The 18,902-nt window shown below is 39.2% G+C and overlaps 1 protein-coding gene across 1 annotated transcript in view; it reads left to right on the top strand.

Moving 5' to 3' along the window:
* SYTL3 (synaptotagmin like 3) overlaps positions 1-18,902 on the top strand; it is a 37,807-nt gene that overhangs the window by 14,522 nt on the left and 4,383 nt on the right. The window contains 6 exon segments of the mRNA XM_070733785.1: positions 3,038-3,089; positions 5,544-5,610; positions 8,518-8,584; positions 12,341-12,468; positions 13,360-13,479; positions 15,213-15,391. Of these exon segments, the coding sequence (XP_070589886.1) occupies positions 3,038-3,089; positions 5,544-5,610; positions 8,518-8,584; positions 12,341-12,468; positions 13,360-13,479; positions 15,213-15,391 (613 nt within the window).

Here is an 18,902-nt window from a genome sequence, read left to right on the forward strand (position 1 = left end):
GGGGCATCATATAAATCCAATAAATAAATAATAAATAAACATGGACATTTGGTAAGAGCAGAAGTAAAAAGAAAAAGCTTTAATAAAAGAACCAGTTCAACAAATGGATGGAAGCTCTAGGTATTCATGGCCCAGTCAGGAACATTCCAAAATCCAAAGTCCAATGGTTGAAAATGGCCCATTAATCTTCTAATGGCAACCTCTTGTCTTCCAAAACCCAAAATGAAATTATGAAATTATTTTATGAATACCAAATTAATGCTTCATTAAATTAATTATTGACTGTTCCAACTTTTCAAATAATTGGTTATCTGGCATTTAATCTAACACCTTCATACTAGTTGGCCATGTTCTCTACCAATCTATCATAACTAGAACTCTTATTAATTGAATAAGCTATATAAAAATAATATAAATAAAATACTCTTTATTGCTTCTTAAGTACAGTAAGTCATCAGAGCTATGATGATAATGATGATAGAAGGAGAGTAGATTTTATGCACATCATGCTTCACAATACCTACTTAAACATATTTTTGGATTTCCAATTTCAGATGAACAGAAATCTAGAGCATACTATAAATGTGACAGGAACAGAGTCCTCGGAGAGGGGTGGCATACAAATCCAATTAAATCTAAATCTAAATCTAAAACTGGAAAAGATTGTAAAATATTTGGACTAAACAATTGAATTACAGAGACTATGGACTAAATCCGCAATATTTCCCCTCATAATTATTGGAACATTAGGAATTATAATAATGCAATTGTAAAAACTACTGAAAAAATTGTACTTATTTGACCTTATTTATGAAAAAACAAAAACCACATACATATATTACTGTGATATTTGGACAATTCTTAGGCTTTGGGATAAAGCTTGAATCTACCCTAAATTATCAGGGCAGCGTTTTTCAGAAGATAAGTAATCATCAACATAATCTTTATTTGCAATCTGGCATGTTCAATAATTAATATATTTGTAAGTAGTAGTTTTTTTAAAAAAAACACACCTGCATTTAGCCTTTGAAATGTTCATTCTACTTCCCTTCACAAAAATCTTTCCCTCAACTTTGTAGGTGTGTGAATAGGATCATTTCATTATTTAAAGCTAAGACTCTGGATTTGAGGGCTGTTTAGTTTGTGAAGTAAATTTGAAGAAGGCATTTCTGTTAATTTAATTACTGATCAAACTGATTAAAGCTTGCAGTTGTGGTGGAATCTTTTCTGCCAGTAGCTATTTTTCTTAGGAAGGTCAAAACTTAAGTTTTTCTCCCTTCATTCTTCAGTGTCCAGTTGCTGCATTTTATTACCCGTCCATCACCCTGGGGGGGAATTATTGATCCCCTTGGAGAGGGTCCGCAGGCGTCCTCCTCGATCCACAGCTCACATTAGAGAAACATCTTTCAGCTGTGGCGAGGGGGGCGTTTGCCCAGGTTCGCCTGGTGCACCAGTTGCGGCCCTATTTGTACTGGGAGTCACTGCTCACAGTCACTCATGCCCTCATCACCTCGAGGCTCGACTACTGTAATGCTCTCTACATGGGGCTACCTTTGAAAAGTGTTCGGAAACTTCAGATCGTGCAGAATGCAGCTGCGAGAGAAATCATGGGCTTTCCCAAAAATGCCCATGTAACACCAAGACTCCACAGTCTGCATTGGTTGCCGATCAGTTTCCGGTCACAATTCAAAGTGTTGGTCATCACCTATAGAGCCCTTCATGGCACCGGACCAGGGTATCTACAAGACCGCCTTCTGCTGCAAGAATCCCAGCGACCAGTTAGGTCCCACAGAGTGGGCCTTCTCCGGGTCCCGTCAACAAAACAATGTCGCTTGGTGGGATCCAGGGGAAGAGCCTTCTCTGTGGCGGCCCTGGCCCTCTGGAACCAACTCCCCCCGGAGATTAGAATTGCCCCCACCCTCCTTGTCTTTCGTAAACTCCTTAAAACCCACCTCTGTCGTCAAGCGTGGGGGAACTGATCTCCCCCTGCCTATGTAGTTCTAGTGCATGATATGACTGTATGTATGTTTTTTATATTGGGGTTCCTTGCTTTTAGATTTTTAAATGTATCATTGTTATATTAGATTTTAATTATTCGATTTGTCAATATATATTGTTTTTTGTCACTGTTGTGAGCCGCCCCGAGTCTGCGGAGAGGGGCGGCATACAAATCTAATAAATAATAATAATAATAGTAATAATAATAATAATAATAATAATAATAATAATAATTAGGTAACCTTAGTATTATAGGCTAGGATGATTTATATAGAAACGCTCTCTGTATACATTAACGAATCTGGAGTAGCAGATCTACTGCCAGAAGACTTCTGAATATCATATACACACTTCCCTGTTTTATTGGCACACTTGACATGAAAGATCAAGTGATTGGCCAGTGTGAGAAAATAATTTTTATTGTCCGCTTACTTGATTATGCCAAAGAATTGCCAAATATTGTTAATGATTTACCTAATACAGAATGATTTTCTTTGTGGACAGCTATAAGAACACATTCCAAATGTAATTCTTAATAATCAATGCTTTTATTGCTGCACACCATTCATCATTTGCAACATGTGATGGATTGAATCACATGGGTTGATTGTGTTTTAGTTGGCTGCCTCTCTATAGTTTTATAATCAGTGAGATTTTTCCAGGACTATTTGTACGGAAAAGTTGTGCGACATTTAAATGGTATTACATAGGAAAGTTGCTTCTTTTCATTTTGTGGTCTTGCCTTATTGGTGTTTATTTCTTCTTCTTCTTCTTCTTCTTCTTCTTCTTCTTCTTCTTCTTCTTCTTCTTCTTCTTCTTCTTCTTCTTCTTCTTCTTCTTTTGCTGTAGTTGAGGTCTCCATAGTTTATTATAACATGGGGGATTGAATAAAAACAGGAACCACAAACATTTTCATATTGGCAATGTCAAGTAGTAAAAACAGTTGATAAAAATGGCTACATCTGATTAAAAAAACCACTGGCATGCAAGAACAGGTTTATTGCTATCAATGACCTTGGGTTCTTTTGTTTCTTGATAGGTAGATATGAAACTGCTGGTGCAAAACTCTTGAAATCTTATCAGAAATTAAGGTAAGGACAAGAAGGTTGACGTGTCCTACAGACGTTTGATGCAGTACTAAGTGCGTATTATCCCATGCAAGAAGCCTCTTGAAGCTTTTACTGGTAGTGAGTGTAGATAGAGTACACATTTCGTTGCCATGGACACTTTTTAGATACAAAACTTGTGCAACTTCAGCCCTAGCAGCATTTCACAACTTGGCCTCATTCAGATATATAAGACTTGCAATTCTTGGAATGTCTAAGTCCAACTTTAGAATGGCTTAAAACAAAAGACGTCTTCGGCAAACTGATTCATGAAATCTCCACGTGCAAATATTTACTTGGGGAAATTACTTCAGTTTTCCTTGTGTTACCTTGCAAGCCATCAAAAACACAGCCTTTTATCTCAGCCTTGCAGTCTAGTCAAGTACTCGGTGTTGCTTTGTAGTTATGACTTTTGCTATAGCCACAACTCCAAGAATATTGAGGGTAGCATAGGGCAGGGATAAAGGGATGTCTCTTTAACACTGTGGCCCTTGACCCTGATACTGTAAGCTGTTCTTGCAAAGTTGGTAAAAGGGATTAAGTTGTAAAGTTTTCTCTCGGTTCCACTAAAAAAGTTAAAGGTTAAAAAGCTTAAAGCTTAAAAATAAATACCAAGACTAACCGGAATGTGACTGGCAGATCCCAAATATTATTACCTCTTGAATGTTGAAGGGAAATGGGGGAGTTGACTTTCAGTAAACTATTCAATCAAATATATAGTTTCAATCCTGATATCCTTTCCTAGTGTTATTCAAGAATCGTTTTAATAAGAATTGAAATGCAAATGTTACAATTTAAATGTAATGTCACATTTTACACACATAAAACAAGCACTTTTTAAATGAGATTTCTGTGGCATTTCATGCAGTTGTCCTAATGTTTCAATCACAGATGTGATCTAAGTGACAAATGCCCTAATCCCGTGTCCCAAAGGTGCTTTTTCAAGTGGCTCTGAGTTGAAGAAGCTTCTTGGATGAAAAACAAAATATCTTATTAGATATTTGAATAAATGGTTTACATTCAGTGGCAAATATTAGGGTAAAAATAGTGAAATCTAATAGGTTATAGATGCCCTTAGATGTCACTAACATTTTGTTATGTCCGTAAGGAAGTGTGGACAAGGAAGTGTTACGACTTCCATTCTTCATGTTGACTTTAAGAGGATCAAGTTGGGTGAACATCAGCATTTAAAAAAAACTGATGTTCACCGAAAAACCCAACATGATAATAGGATTTTTTGCTAATGACATTGGGAAAACTGTGAGAAGACATGTTTATCCACCCATGAGTAGATAAACATTTGGACAGATGGACAGATGAACCTATTCCAAACTGAGGTTTCATGTTCCTATAAATCTTAGGTCAATCTTAGCTTAATTCTCATATCAAGAAGTAGTTCTTGCTCTTTGTTTAAACTTGGAAGTTACTGTAGGCTGAGAAGATTTATCTCCTAAGTTTTATCTTTATTTCATTTTCTTAGTTCTTCATAAGAAGGTCTTCATGATCCTTTGCAGTCTTTTAAGTTCAGATGGAGATTTTAATGTATTTCATAGCTTGATGCTTGGTTTCTGAAGTTAGTTGTTAATATTAATAGTACAAAATACCATACATGCACAACAAAGAGAAAGCCAGTATATTTGGTACAAGTAGTCCTCAATTTATGATCACAATGAAGCCCCACATTTCCATTGTTAAGCAAAGCAGTTGTTAAGTGAGTTTTATCCCATTTTACAACCTTTTTTTTGCCACAATTGTTAAGTGAATCACTGCAGTTGTTAAATTAGTAGCACGGTTGTTAGGTGAATCTGGTTTCCTCACTAACTTTGCTTGTCCGAAGGTAATAAAAGGGGATCACATGACCCAGGAACACTACAACTATCGTAAACATAAACCAGGCCGAATTTTGATCATGTGACCACAGGAATGCTGTAATGGTGATTGTGTTTGGAACTGGGTCACAAGTGACTTTTTAAAGCGCATTTTAACTAAACGGCAGGTTTTTTAAAATGCAATTTGAACAGCCACTAAATGGACTGTTGCTATATTGTATTTTATGTAACTTTTTATTATTATTTTATTCTGTTTTATTTTATTTTATTCAGTGATTCACTTAACAATTGTGGCAAAAAAGGTTGTAAAGTGGGATAAAACTCACTTAACAACTGCTTTGCTTAACAATGGAAATGTGGGGCTTCATTGTGGTCATAAATTGAGGACTACTTGTATCAAATATACTGCTTTCTCTTCATTGCGCATGTATGATATTTTGTACTATTAACATTAACAACTAACTTCAGAAGCCAGGCATACATTAGAAATTCCTGAATTCTAAAATTGGAGATAAATAATGAAATGTGAAGGAGTCAATTCTGGAAATGTAGCAGATATAGTTGCCAATTGCTTTGTTTGATGTTCTTTTTTTTTCTTTAAAACTCTTAGCAAGGTATCGGTGATTCCTCCAACTCCTCCACCTTTTGCTGCATCCGCCAATAGAACGAGTACATTGGTAATGTATCATTCTGCTTTTCTATTTGACCAATCACCTACTTACTCACAAACCTTTCAGCTATTATTGATTTTATGCTTAATGTGTTTCTTTTATCTTATACGCCTTTCTGTCTGGTAGTCTTTAGAAACTGATCTCTTTGCATGTTTTCTTTTCAGCCTAAAGTAGCAGACTTAGCTATTAATTTGTATAACCATCCATGTATTAACTATTAAATATGAAATAGGGAAGAGACTAGACCAGTGATGGCAAACCTTTTTTTTCCTTGGGTGCCGAAAGAGTGTGCGTGCGTGTATGCTATCACGTATCATGTAGGGCGAGTGTCCACACCCATAATTCAATGCCTGGGGAGGGCAAAAACAGTTCCCCCCACCCCTCCAGAGGCCTTCTGGAGGCCTGGAAACAGCCTCTTTCCCAACTTCTGGTGGGCTCAGCAGGCTTGTGTTTCGCCCTCCCCAGGTTCCAAAGGCTTCTCTGGAGCCGGGAAGGGTAAAAATGCCCTCTTTCATCCCCCAGGAGGCTCTCTGGAAGCCAAAAATGCCCTCCCAGGGCAGGCCGCGAGAGCTATCATGGGACTTCCAAAATCTGCCCACGTTTCACCAACACTCCATGGCCTGCACTGGTTGCCGATCAGTTTCCAGTCACAATTCAAAGTGTTGGTAATGACCTATAAAGCCCTACATGGCATCGGACCAGAATACCTCTGGGACCACCTTCTGCCGCACGAATCCCAGTGGCCAATGAGGTCCCACATAGTTGGCCTTTTTCGGGTCCTGTCGAGTAACAATGCTGTTTGGTGGGACCCAGGGGAAGTGCCTTCTCTGTGGCGGTCCCAGCCCTCTGGAATCAACTCCCCCCGGAGATTCGAATTGCCCCTACCCTTCCCACCTTCCGCAAGATGTTGAAGACCTATCTATGTCGCTAGGCATGGGGGGAATAACTATCTCTCCCCCCCCCACCTTTTTCCCCTGACTGTAATATATGAGAATGGTGTGATTGTGCAGTAATGATTGCTTTTAATATCTATGGGTTTTAAATCTCGTTTTTTAACTCTGTTGGATTTGTATTTTATGTATTGTATTATTGTTATTGTGAGCCGCCCCGAGTCTTCGGAGAGGGGCGGCATACAAATCTAATCAATCTAAATCTAAATCTAAATCTAAATCTCTGTGTGAGCCAAAAACACATGCATGGTGGAGCTGAGCTAGGGCAATGGCTCACGTGCCAGCAGATATGGCTCCGCGTGTCACCTGTGCCACCCGTGCCATTGGTTTGCCATCACTGGACTAGACTTAAAGAACAGGAATAAATAGGAATGCCCCCCTCTCATCTTGCTGTTCATTTTTCTGCCATGCCTTTCTTTCGATGATAATCATTGTCAGGTAAAGGAAATGAATGTATGTAACTGAGGAGAAGGCTGCAGCAGCAGATAGAGGTCCACTATCACTTGGAATACACCTGAAATGGTACGACCGAGACAACACTGAATACAGCTGCAATAGAGAAACTATTTCCTTGTCCATTAGTGCGTTCCTATTTGGTGTTCGGGTCACCCTTCATTTCATTTCAGTACTGTAGACATTTGTTTACGCTGCTCCTTGTCTGGAACAATAACTACGCTGTAGTCATTTTCTGTAGCAATTTCTTCCGTAATTTGGAAATGAATTAATTTTGGTTGCCTTTTGTTTAGTCTGAGTTTACTCTGCCACACTCTGGGATATTACAGTATCGTCTCTCCTATTGCAAAATAGAAATATTCATGGTTTATTCATCTGTCTCGTCTTCATGATAACTTTAATTTAGTTAAATGAGGATGGCAAAGTTATTTTGTCTGCATTGCTTCTCTTCAGTTTCCCAAGATTAGTTAACGATACATACTTTGCAGCCAGTTTCCATCCTACCCACCCCAATACTGCAGGGAGCAATATTTGAAATTGCCAGGAACTAACTCTGAGTCATGCCATTTATCATGATTGATTACTTATTATTTGTTTTAAGGAAATTTTTGCCTTTTGTTGTAATTGGAGAGCTTTGATTCCTGTTTTAAGCCTTGCATGACAAATAAAAACAAGTCCCTTATTTTGAAAGTGGCATTTGAATTAAATGGGTTTAATGAGTTAACATTTTTAATGAAGAGAATAGCGATTAATTTTTCAAGGAAAGTAAGAATGTGATTGAAGTAAAAAAAACTAGAAAGCCGATATTGTGTACTATGTACTGTGACATAATTTATTGCTTTAGAACTCTTAGATTGAATCATATTTCCTATTTAAATATTTTCAAAAATGAAATATAAAATAATTATAAGCAGTTACTAGATCTGAGTTGCAAAAATCCCGATGGTCATTAGATGGCAGCAAAGTGACAAAAATGTAGTGGTTATTATTATTATTTTTAATTTATTCTTTGTCCAGTATACAGTACAAATGAAAGAGAATAGACATTAAGTAATATAAAGATAGGAAGTAAAGAAGAAGAGAAGTAGATAGGAAGAGAATATATATAAAGGGGAGGATATATAAGATAAAAGGGATAAGGAAAGACAATTGGACAGGGGACGATAGGCACATCAGTGCACTTATGTATTTGTTTCTTTACAACCCAGACTGGGATGTTGGCTGATTTATAAAATTACTATGGTAAATACGGTGATATTTTAAATTCCAAAGGACTGGACAGCATTTGATTTTTGGCATGAAAGCTGGCTGGGTGAATTTGGTCCAGTTGCTGTCTTTAAACCAATTTACCTCACATTATTGTATGAAAAATAGGAGGAAGAAAAAGTATTAAGTAAATTTGCCACCTTGAGTTGGCCAAAATATTTAAAAGGTGGGAAAGAGGATATCCAGGAAACCTTGAGAAGGTAGCTCCGTTTTATTTATTTCTTCTTCTCTTTTTGTCTTTCAGGAATTAAATCCAGGTTTCCACAAGTCTATGGAAAACATTTTTCTGACTTTTACCACACATATCAAAAGTAAGAGTCTTTACTATTCTGAAATAAGATGTTGTATTAAAAGGGTAGGTCTAGTCATCTGATAGCTTGAAGAATAGTACTGTATTTTACGATCTATTTTTTGACTTTGGGGGAGTTAAAGAGATTCCCAACAAGTATCAAGTGTGCATCTGACTTAGAATCCGGATTTGAACTTCTTCAAGTATTGTAGTTTACAAGGAATGGTAGCTTTCCTGCCTCTCATTCCCAATACCATTCATCAGGAAAATAATAACTTCTCATCTGACAATTCCCTTCTGAGGCAGAATCTAACGTGGTCATGACGCTAGATTGAAGTGTTAAGTTCTTCTACTGAAGAGGCAGGAGATGGTTTATTGGTCATTGCAAGCAAACACCAGCAAGTTCTGCTATAGGCAGTGGTTTAAATAAGGATCCCTTTAAATCAGGAGCCAATCAGATTTTATTTGCTTCAGTTCGTGGTTGGACTGGAGTGAAAACTTCCCAGCTTCTTAGGAGAGAACATCAATATTTCATCATTCATTAATAACCTATATTAGTAAGTTCTAGTGAGGTTAAATGAGATTTCTTAGTTATGCCACTTCTGATTGTAGTTACAGCTTGTGGGACTGTATTATTTACCATGCTCTAAAAATATGCCTGCAGAACATGAGATATTAAAGAGTCCTCGGCATACAAATCTAATAAATTATTATTATTATTATTATTATTATTATTATTATTAATTATTATTAAATTTACCCATCATGAAGAATTATTCTTACATCATTTGAAAGAGTTCTGTATACTCTTACCAAGATAATACAAGTTACAGTCACTTCTAATTTCGGTCCTTTGTGACAATATCAATCAAAATGGTCAATATATTCTTAGATTTTCCTCTGTTGCAACATTGATCCATTTAAAATGTATTTGGCTGCCCAACTCACTCTCAGTGATTCTGGGTGGCTTACCACAATGCAAACCCAATAAAACCAAGAATGGAAACCAACAATCCCATCCTCACATCCTGGCGACAGCAATGAAATGAATCATTTGATGGGCTCCGTCCCACTCTGGCCATCCCAGACCTGTTGGCAAAACCCAAGCCTTGCAAAATAGGATCAAAGTAGGTGCCAATCTTATCTATCCACCCAGAGTCCTCCCGGAGTGGTGCAGCATATAAATCCAAATACTAAATAATAAATATCTCCATGGGGATGATATCCTTGAGACATCTTATGCAATAAAAATTCACATATAATTTGCACCTATGGTTATTTGAGAAATAATCGAGACAAGGATTTCTGCCCTCCTGCTTATCATCAAGTTTATTGTTAAGTCAAATGTGGAGCCACACAAGAGAAAATAAAGAGCAAGTTGTGAAGTGTTTTTTATATTCTTGCTTTTGTATAGTCAGCCTCTCCGCTTGTAACTCGTTCTCCATTCCGTGCCAATGTAAACTGCAGTCCTACAATATACACAACTGTCTGAGAGACGTTTCCAATAAACTGACCAGGAGACATTCCTTTGAATTCATACTACTCCCTTGAAACGATGTTATAGATAATAGAATAAAAATTGATCCTGTACGGTTGGGTTTTATCTATCTATCTATCTATCTATCTATCTATCTATCTATCTATCTATCTATCTATCTATCTATCTATCTATCTATCTATCTATCTATCTATCTATCTAGTTAGTCCAATACACAATAATACACAATGAATGTTATAGAGGATATAGTAGAGAAGAAATACGAGATATAGGAGAGACTATAGGACGGAAGGCACTTTAGTGTGCTTATGTACGCCCCTTACTGACCTCTTAGGAATCTGGAGAGGTCAACCATGGATAGTCTAAGGCAGTGATTTTCAACCTTTTTTGGGCCGCGGCACCTTTTTTACATTTACAAAATCCTGGGGCACACCACTAACCAAAATGACACAAAATGACATTCTAACACTGTATATATTATACAAATAGTTAATAATATAGTTTCTAAATGTATTTATACTCACGTAGTGTGAAACCTGGGCCTGTTTCGATGAACACAAAAGGGCAGGAATGTTTTTAGTTATTATCGCAGTCAAGCTTGAGAAGCTCAGTTCACATAGATATGTGGTTGAAAATGGGAGCAATCTTTGTTGGCCAGAATCAGGAACTCCTTGGCAACAAATAACCAAAAACTGTCCAAAGGAAGATCAGCAAATTTTAGCTTTAAACCATGATTAGAAATCGGGACCTTGGGGAGGAGTAGCAGCTTCAATTACTCGCCACGGCCACACAATGACAAGTGCATGGCAGCCCAAACAGGGACCTTCCTGGGTGTGGATGAGAGGAGGCCTGCTATTGGTTCATTGCTAGTGGTCAGGATGAAACCTAGAAGGTGATTGGTCAGTGAGCGTTCCCTGTGCCTCTTCCTGTCGCTGATAGCTGGAGGGATTGTGAGGGGAATGTTTATGTTCGGATGGAGGCGGTCCGGGTAAATGGCCTCCGCAGGCCATATCCGGCATGTGGGCCATAGTTTGGGGACCCATGTTTAACTTCCCCACAGCAAACCTGACCATGTCTCACGGCACACTAGTGTGCCACGGCACACTGGTTGAAAAACACTGGTCTAAGGGTAAAATGTTGGGGGTTAGGGGATGATACTACGGAGTCCGGTAATGAGTTCCACACTTCAACAACTCGATTACTAAAGTCATATTTTTTACAGTCAAGTTTGGAGCGGTTAATATTAAGCTTGAATCTGTTGTGTGCTCTTGTGTTGTTGTGGTTGAAGCTGAAGTAGTCTTTGATAGGCATAGATGTTAGATACAGGGGTGGGCTGCTGCCCAGACGGGGGGTGGAAGGAATGCAGTGGGGTAGCAAAAATGGAGCTCCACCCCAGAGCACCCAATTTGCATGAAAGATGTTGAAAGAAAATGCAGGGCATCCTGCATAAGTCACACCCACAGTGTGGTAGTAAAAAAATTGGCATCCCTTCCCTAGTTAGATACATATTGAAACTGTTACTTTAATTTAGACCTATGTACAGGCTGTACTTCTTAGCAAGAGCTGTCTGGATGTCAGTTTTTAAAATTATTATGTGGAAATTGTAGAGACTCTGTGTTGTGGGCCTGATTTCCAAAGTACATTTCCAAATTAAAGTTATATTTGTATAATCCCATTAACCCTGGGATACCTCTAAGTAGGCCTTTTCAATATGTCTTCTGTGAAGCACTAAGCTCCTACAAGAACTAAGATTCTATGACTTTTCCATTGGCAAAAAAAAGTTTGTTCAAATATATCAATTTTTCTGTTACAAGAGCTTTATTTCTTAATCCAAGATCAATTGGAAAGATGACTGATCCTGTTAGCTAAGGTAAGACTAGAATTCCCAGTCTCCAGCGTCTACCCTGATGCCTTAACCACGACATCAAACTGGCTCTCTAATCCAGTGTTTCCCAACCTTGGCCACTTGAAGATATTTGGACTTCAACTCCCAGAATGCTGGCTGGGGAATTCTGGGAGTTCAAGTCCAGATATCTTCAAGTGGCCAAGGTTGGGAAACACTGCTCTAATCTATTAGAGAGAAATACCTCCTCACAGTAAGTATTATATAATTGATATATTTTAATAGGGCTGTTTTAGTTTCATAAAATGCAAACAAGAGTATACTTCAAATGCTGCCGGCTCAGCCTTGCAAGTATTATAACAATGATAAATTTTAGACTTACAACTATGAAGATACTGAATTCACTTTTTTTAATTCTCTGATTTTCCCCCCTCTAGAAATCTCAAAATCACAGAATGATGTGGCCAATGAGAAATACCTTCTCACAGCAAATTATGGGCCTGACAACGATTCAGTGAAGGATAGGAGAAGCCTATCTGATACAGCTATTGATATTTCAACTAGGGTACGGTACTGTTGAATGACATTAACTATGCAATATATTAATGGAATGTTGGGTATTCTGCACTTGAATCACGATCAGATTTGATGAAAAAACACAACAAGTTCTATGAACTCAATAAATTATACAAAATATGTGTCAAGGTTCCAGGTAACATCCAAATCTAAATCAGAGTCCAAGTCAATGTATTTCTCAAAGTTCCAATTTATTTCTGGAGCCATCCTGGCACCTACACTGAGGAACCTGAATGTGAGCTTCCCATCCAATTGAAAGTTCACATGCTTTGCCTCCCATCCATAAACTTGTCACATTGCCCACTTAGGTTGTGCCAGTGTGGTAACTCCTCCTTCTGCTTCCACCCAGGTGGTGGACATATGATGGCCTTGAACTTCTCAAAAGAATGCTTTGTGGCCACATCTGTTCCCTCATGAAATCACCCCTCCCAAGTTCCCATAAACATCAGGACTTCTACAAATAGTGTGGCAAGCCATTGATTTATCACCCACTTCTGCACTGGCTTGACATATGGAGGTTTACAGCATATATAATTCCTGTAATCACATTAGTGTATACTTGGGAAATCATAGTTTATTTATCTCTCCTCCCCAATGGGAAGGGGAAACACATTCACATGGAGCTTCCAGATCTACAGTGTCTCCATTAAGCTCAAACTGTCCATGCAGTCCATTGCCAAGTATGGCAGTGAATGGAAGTAGCTGGACTCTTTTTTAAACTGTCCATTTTGCTATGCATTGTTATAATTACAAACAGGTTCACATTATTAAGCCATTCAAATTTAATCAATGACTGCATCATTTTAAAAGCCCCCCTTGTGTTGATTTTATAAAGTAGCATTTATATATTATTGCCCCTCTTCTTCTTTTTTAAACAAAGAAATCTTCTCTCAATGGAGAACAAGTTGATGGTAGAATTGCTTGTATAAAAGCATCAAGTGAAGAAGTCATATCCTCCACGGTTAAAAATGATGCCTTAATCTATGGAGATAGAAAATGTGTAAGTAGTGATCCTCTTTGTCCTGTTTATATTATTATGCATGGAAAATGTATAAATTTCTAATACTTGGCAGTTTATCAGTTTATCTATCTTCACAAAAAAGTACCATATAATTCTCAAGAATATGTACAATTTCAGAAAACATCTGTTTCAGGGGCAGAAATAATGATATAAACTTAAATATTTATCTCTTTACAATGGGCCTTTTTAAAATTTTGAACAGCAGAGCAGAATGCTACTTCAAAATTAGTTGTGTGGGAAATCTTATCTTTCTTCTTCAGATATTAAGCTTTTATTATAATTTGATTGGACAAATAATAAATGACAAAGAGATGCAAAAAATCCCCCTCTAACTCAGTGTTTTCCAACCTTGATGTTAGGCCCAAGCCCAAAGATGGCACAGTGAGATCCATTCGAATCCAGTCCTTTATTTACTTATACATATTTAACAGAATCTTGCCAAATGAAAGCTATGTCCTTCTGACCTACTAGATGTCGTATATCTTGAGCAACTTTAGGGTGAGGCTACCCTTAACCACTTCAATCCTCCATCTTGGGACTGCAGTCTCTTGATCTGGGCCTCTATCTAGGAAAGCTCTGGGTTACTGCTTCTGCAGATGTACATTCCATCACAACCTGGTTACTTTAAGATTTATTTATTTATTAATCAGATTTGTATGCCGCCCCTCTCTGCAGACTCGGGGCGGCTCACAGCAATAATAGTACAATGTAAACAAATCTAATATTTAAGTTTAAGTTAATTTAAAACCCCAATTTAAAAACCAATCATACATACTAGCATACCATACATAAATTTTATAAGCCTAGGGGGAGGGAAAGTATTAATTCCCCCATGCCTGACGACAGAGGTGGGTTTTAAGGAGCTTACGAAAGGCTAGGAGGGTGGGGGCAACTCTGATATCTGGGGGGAGTTGGTTCCAAAGGGTCAGGGCTGCCACAGAGAAGACTCTTCCCCTGGGTCCTGCCAAATGACATTGCTTAGTTGACGTGACCCGGAGAAGGCCAACTCTGTGGGACCTAACTGGTCTCTGGGATTCGTGCGGCAGAAGGCGGTCCCGGAGATATTCTGGTCCGGTGCCATGAAGGGCTTTATAGGTCATAACCAACACTTTGAATTGTGACCGGAAACTGATCGGCAAACCAATGCAGACTGCGGAGTGTTGGTGTGACATGGGCGTATTTAGGAAAGCCCATGATAGCTCTCATAGCTGCAGTCTGCACGATCTGAAGTTTCCGAACACTTTTCAAAGGTAGCCCCATGTAGAGAGCGTTACAGTAGTCGAGCCTCGAGGTGATGAGGGCATGAGTGACTGTGAGCAGTGACTCCCGGTCCAAATAGGGCCGCAACTGGTGCACCAGGCGAACCTGGGCAAACGCCCCCCTCGCCACAGCTGAAAGATGTTTCTCTAATGTGAGCTGTGGGTCGAGGAGGATGCCCAAGTGTTGAAAAAAAGATGTGTGGTCTTCAATCCCCAGAATTTCGCAGCCATCGTAACATGTATAAACATCAATTCCCAGAATTTACCAGCCAACATGTTGGCTGGGAAATTCTATACATCGACACCCACACATCTGGAAGTTGCCAAGATGGAGAAACCTTGTTCTAACCCTTTATGCCATCTAGTCAGTCTAGACTTTAGGATTCTAAATTAAATCTAGAAAGCCAACGATTAAAACCCTTTTGTATTGTCTTAATTCACTTTCTTATACAGGATAGTTTATCCAGCATTAGCAGTGTTTGCAGTGGGGCTGTTGACTTTGCAAAAACTGATGTGTGTGGTGAAATCGAATTGGCCATTAGGTACAATTTCAAATTTGGCATTTTGGAAGTATGCATCAGTGCCTGCAAGAATTTGGCCTATGGAAAGGAAGAAAAAAAGAAGTGCAATCCGTAAGTTTCTTTGGATTTAGGTTTTTTTTTTAAGATATATTTTAAATCTAAAACAATATTATTTGTAAAATTGAATCCCCAGGGAGGTGGGAGGAGAGCCACGTGATGAAATATATATCATGATGCAAACTTTGTCTCTTATGAGTGTTCTGTCTGGGTCACTCCGGAAGCTATGACCAACCCAAAAAGATAAGCCAGACACACCGGTTGAATCCAAACACAGTTTTATAATGGTAAAGAGAAAAGAAGCCAACAGAAAATGTCCTTACAGATCAGGAAAACAGTGGAACTCCAAATAGATACATGAAGGCAATTGTTCATACAGAAACACAGGACCCTTAATGCCAAATAAGGCTGTTGCTAACAGACACAAACCTCCCACGGGTCTTCAAGACTGCTGGGCCACGAGCCAGGAACAAAAACGCTGAGAGAAAAGGCAGATAACACCAACTTCACTTTGATAACACTCCACGCTGCCGGAATGATTCTCATGCCTTATAAACCCTTCCCTGCTAATGAGGACCACCCCCCACCCCCTGGTGTTCCTCATTCAACGCTGATAATATCTACGTAGCTGATTTCTCCTTTGAGCTATGCGTCTCTGCCGCATGCTAATGATAGCTTGTGCGTCATCATCCAGAGACTCCAGGGAATCACAGCTACTTGCTTGAGATAGCCCTTCCCCAGGGCTCCCAGGCCTTGCATCACCTTCACTTTCGTGATTGCTGTCTGCACAGTCTGACTGCAAAGAACTCTCCTCTTCACTCTCAGCCTCCCCCGGGCATGGAGCCAGCAGAGACGCAGCTGGTCTTTGATCTGACTCAGAACCATAACAATGAGCTTCTATGTGATGCCACAATGCTCATTTCATTATTTTTATAACATTGCTATTAGGAATGAACACCTATGCATATATATATATGAATACGGTGGTATAGAATTCTGCAACTTAAAAAAACAAAATCATTAATAATATTAGTAATAGGCTTGTTTACTTTCTTCCACTTGGCATTTATTTTCCTCTAAATCAAGTTTTTAAACAAACATAGAAACATAGAAGATTGACGGCAGAAAAAGATCTCATGGTCCATCTAGTCTGCCCTTATACTATTTCCTGTATTTTATCTTAGGATGGTGTTCTGTCTGGGTGCCCCCAGACTTCAGCACCAACTGGAAAAAGCAGCCAGACACGCTGGTAGAAACAAAAGCACTTTATAATTTGAAAATAAACACAGAGGAAAACCTGTTCTTCCCCACAGGCAGGCTATGAGCCTTCGCAGCAGACCTCTTGTTGGCACACCCACCTTTTCCCCTCAAGGTTTCAGTATTCAAAGTCACAAGCCAGAATTCCAAGACGCCAAAGATCACAGCCAGGTCTCACGACTCCCAAAGATAATTCTCCACAAACCAGGAAGGGTGGGTCTGCCTTTTTAGCCTTTCCGGAGAGCACCACACCCAAACCCAGCTGTTGCCCATTCAGTGCTTGAAGTACCTGGCTAATTGTCCCCTTCGTTGGGTTGCCCTTCTCTGCCGGAAATCTATTATTCCTTGTGCCTGGTCATCTAAAGAATCCAGGCTGCTTGCTGGGGAGAGCTGCCCCTCGGGCTGAGATTCCTCCTCCTCGTCTGCCTGAACCTCCTCCTCCTCTCCCTCCTGTTCCTCATCCTCCCCCCCTGAGCAGAGAGCCGGCAGAGGGTCAGCCGTTCCCTGTTCCTCATCCTCCCCCTCTGAGCAGAGAGCCGGCAGAGGGTCAGCCGTTCCCTGAGGGGCCTCAGACGGAATCACAACAGGATGGATTATCCCTGGCATGTTTAAATTCAGTTACTGTGCATTTGCCAACCATGTCTGCTGGAAGTTTGTTCCAAGCATCTACTACTCTTTCAGTAAAATAATATTTTCTCACATTACTTGTAATCTTTCCTCCAACTAACCTCAGATTGTGCCCTCTTGTTCTTGTGTTCACTTTCCTATTAAAAACACTTCCCTCCTAAACCTTATTGAACCCTTTAACATATTTAAATGTTTCGATCATGTCCACCCTTTTCCTTCTGTCTTCCAGACTATACAGATTGAGTTCATTAAGTCTTTCCTGATAAGTTTTATGCTTAAGACCTTCCACCATTTTTGTAGCCCGTCTTTGGACCCGTTCAATTTTATCAATATATTTTTAGTCCTATGAGGTCTCCTACATAGGACTTGGACTTTTTGTTAAAAGCGTTTCCAGACGCTCTGATCTGCAAGTAGCATAGGTGATGATTTTTCACAGAACACTCTTTTTTTTCTCTTTGTCCATAGTCTTTTCAGAAGACCAGTTGACCCACACTTAGAAATACTCCAAGTCCCTCTGTATTGGAGACCTATTACTCATGCAACCAACTGGAAAGGTGGTTAATGCCTCTCTTCGAAACACCAACCACACTCTTGAAAGCTGCCCCTGCCACACTTTTAGTAGTGTGATGATTTTGGATCGGTGTAGGAAACCCCCCACCCCTGGAAAATCTCTGCCATTAAATTGTTCTGCAATAAAGCTTTAAGGACTGGTCCACTTAGGGCATTTATGGCTAAGATAAGTGAAAACTTGGTTTAATTCCTAGAACAATGCCAATCATGCTGGCAAATATTCATGCAAACTCAAAGATAGATGAAATGCACTTTAACATGGCCATGAAGAACAGCCCATAAAGCAGCAGATGTAGGAGATGACCAGATTGAGCCTGAGGGAGGGGTCAAGTGCATCATAAGTCACAAATCCATGCCCTTCTACGTAAGTTCAGCCCAACTTGAATAGCTATCTTATCTCCCACACATTTCCCTTAACTGTTAGTTAGAAACATAGAAACATAGAAGACTGACGGCAGAAAAAGACCTCATGGTCCATCTAGTCTGCCCTTATACTATTTCCTGTATTTTATCTTACAATGGGTATATGTTTATCCCAGGCATGTTTAAATTCAGTTACTGTGGATTTACCAACCACGTCTGCTGGAAGTATGTTCCAAGCATCTACTACTCTTTCAGGGAAATAATATTTTCTCACGTTGCTTTTGATCTTTCCCCCAACTAACTTCAGATTGTGTCCCCTTGTCCTTGTGTTCACTTTCCTATTAAAAACACTTCCCTCCTGAACCTTATTTAACCCTTTAACATATTTAAATGTTTCGATCATGTCCCCCCTTTTCCTTCTGTCCTCCAGACTATACAGATTGAGTTGGCCAAATTCTTGTAGAGAATAATATTTCTACTCATTTGAACTGCTTGTATCTCTGGATATCCCAGCCACTTAACAGCTGCATTAGTGGTGTTGAAAAAAATGGCTAAATGTGTCACTTCTTTGATGCCCTTTGCAACTGACAGATGTTTTGTTTTCCTTGGTTTAGAAAGAACACACTGATAAGCTTGTTTCGCTCCCACCTTTGTTATACCATTGAGTAGGCTCATTCTCCATCATGCTTCTTTATTTTCAGCCCCTGGATTGTGAGTTGTAACAAATGTGAGTGTTGCTTAAGATCGG

Source organism: Erythrolamprus reginae, chromosome 1 (genome assembly GCF_031021105.1).
Source record: "Erythrolamprus reginae isolate rEryReg1 chromosome 1, rEryReg1.hap1, whole genome shotgun sequence".
NCBI lineage: Eukaryota > Metazoa > Chordata > Lepidosauria > Squamata > Dipsadidae > Erythrolamprus > Erythrolamprus reginae.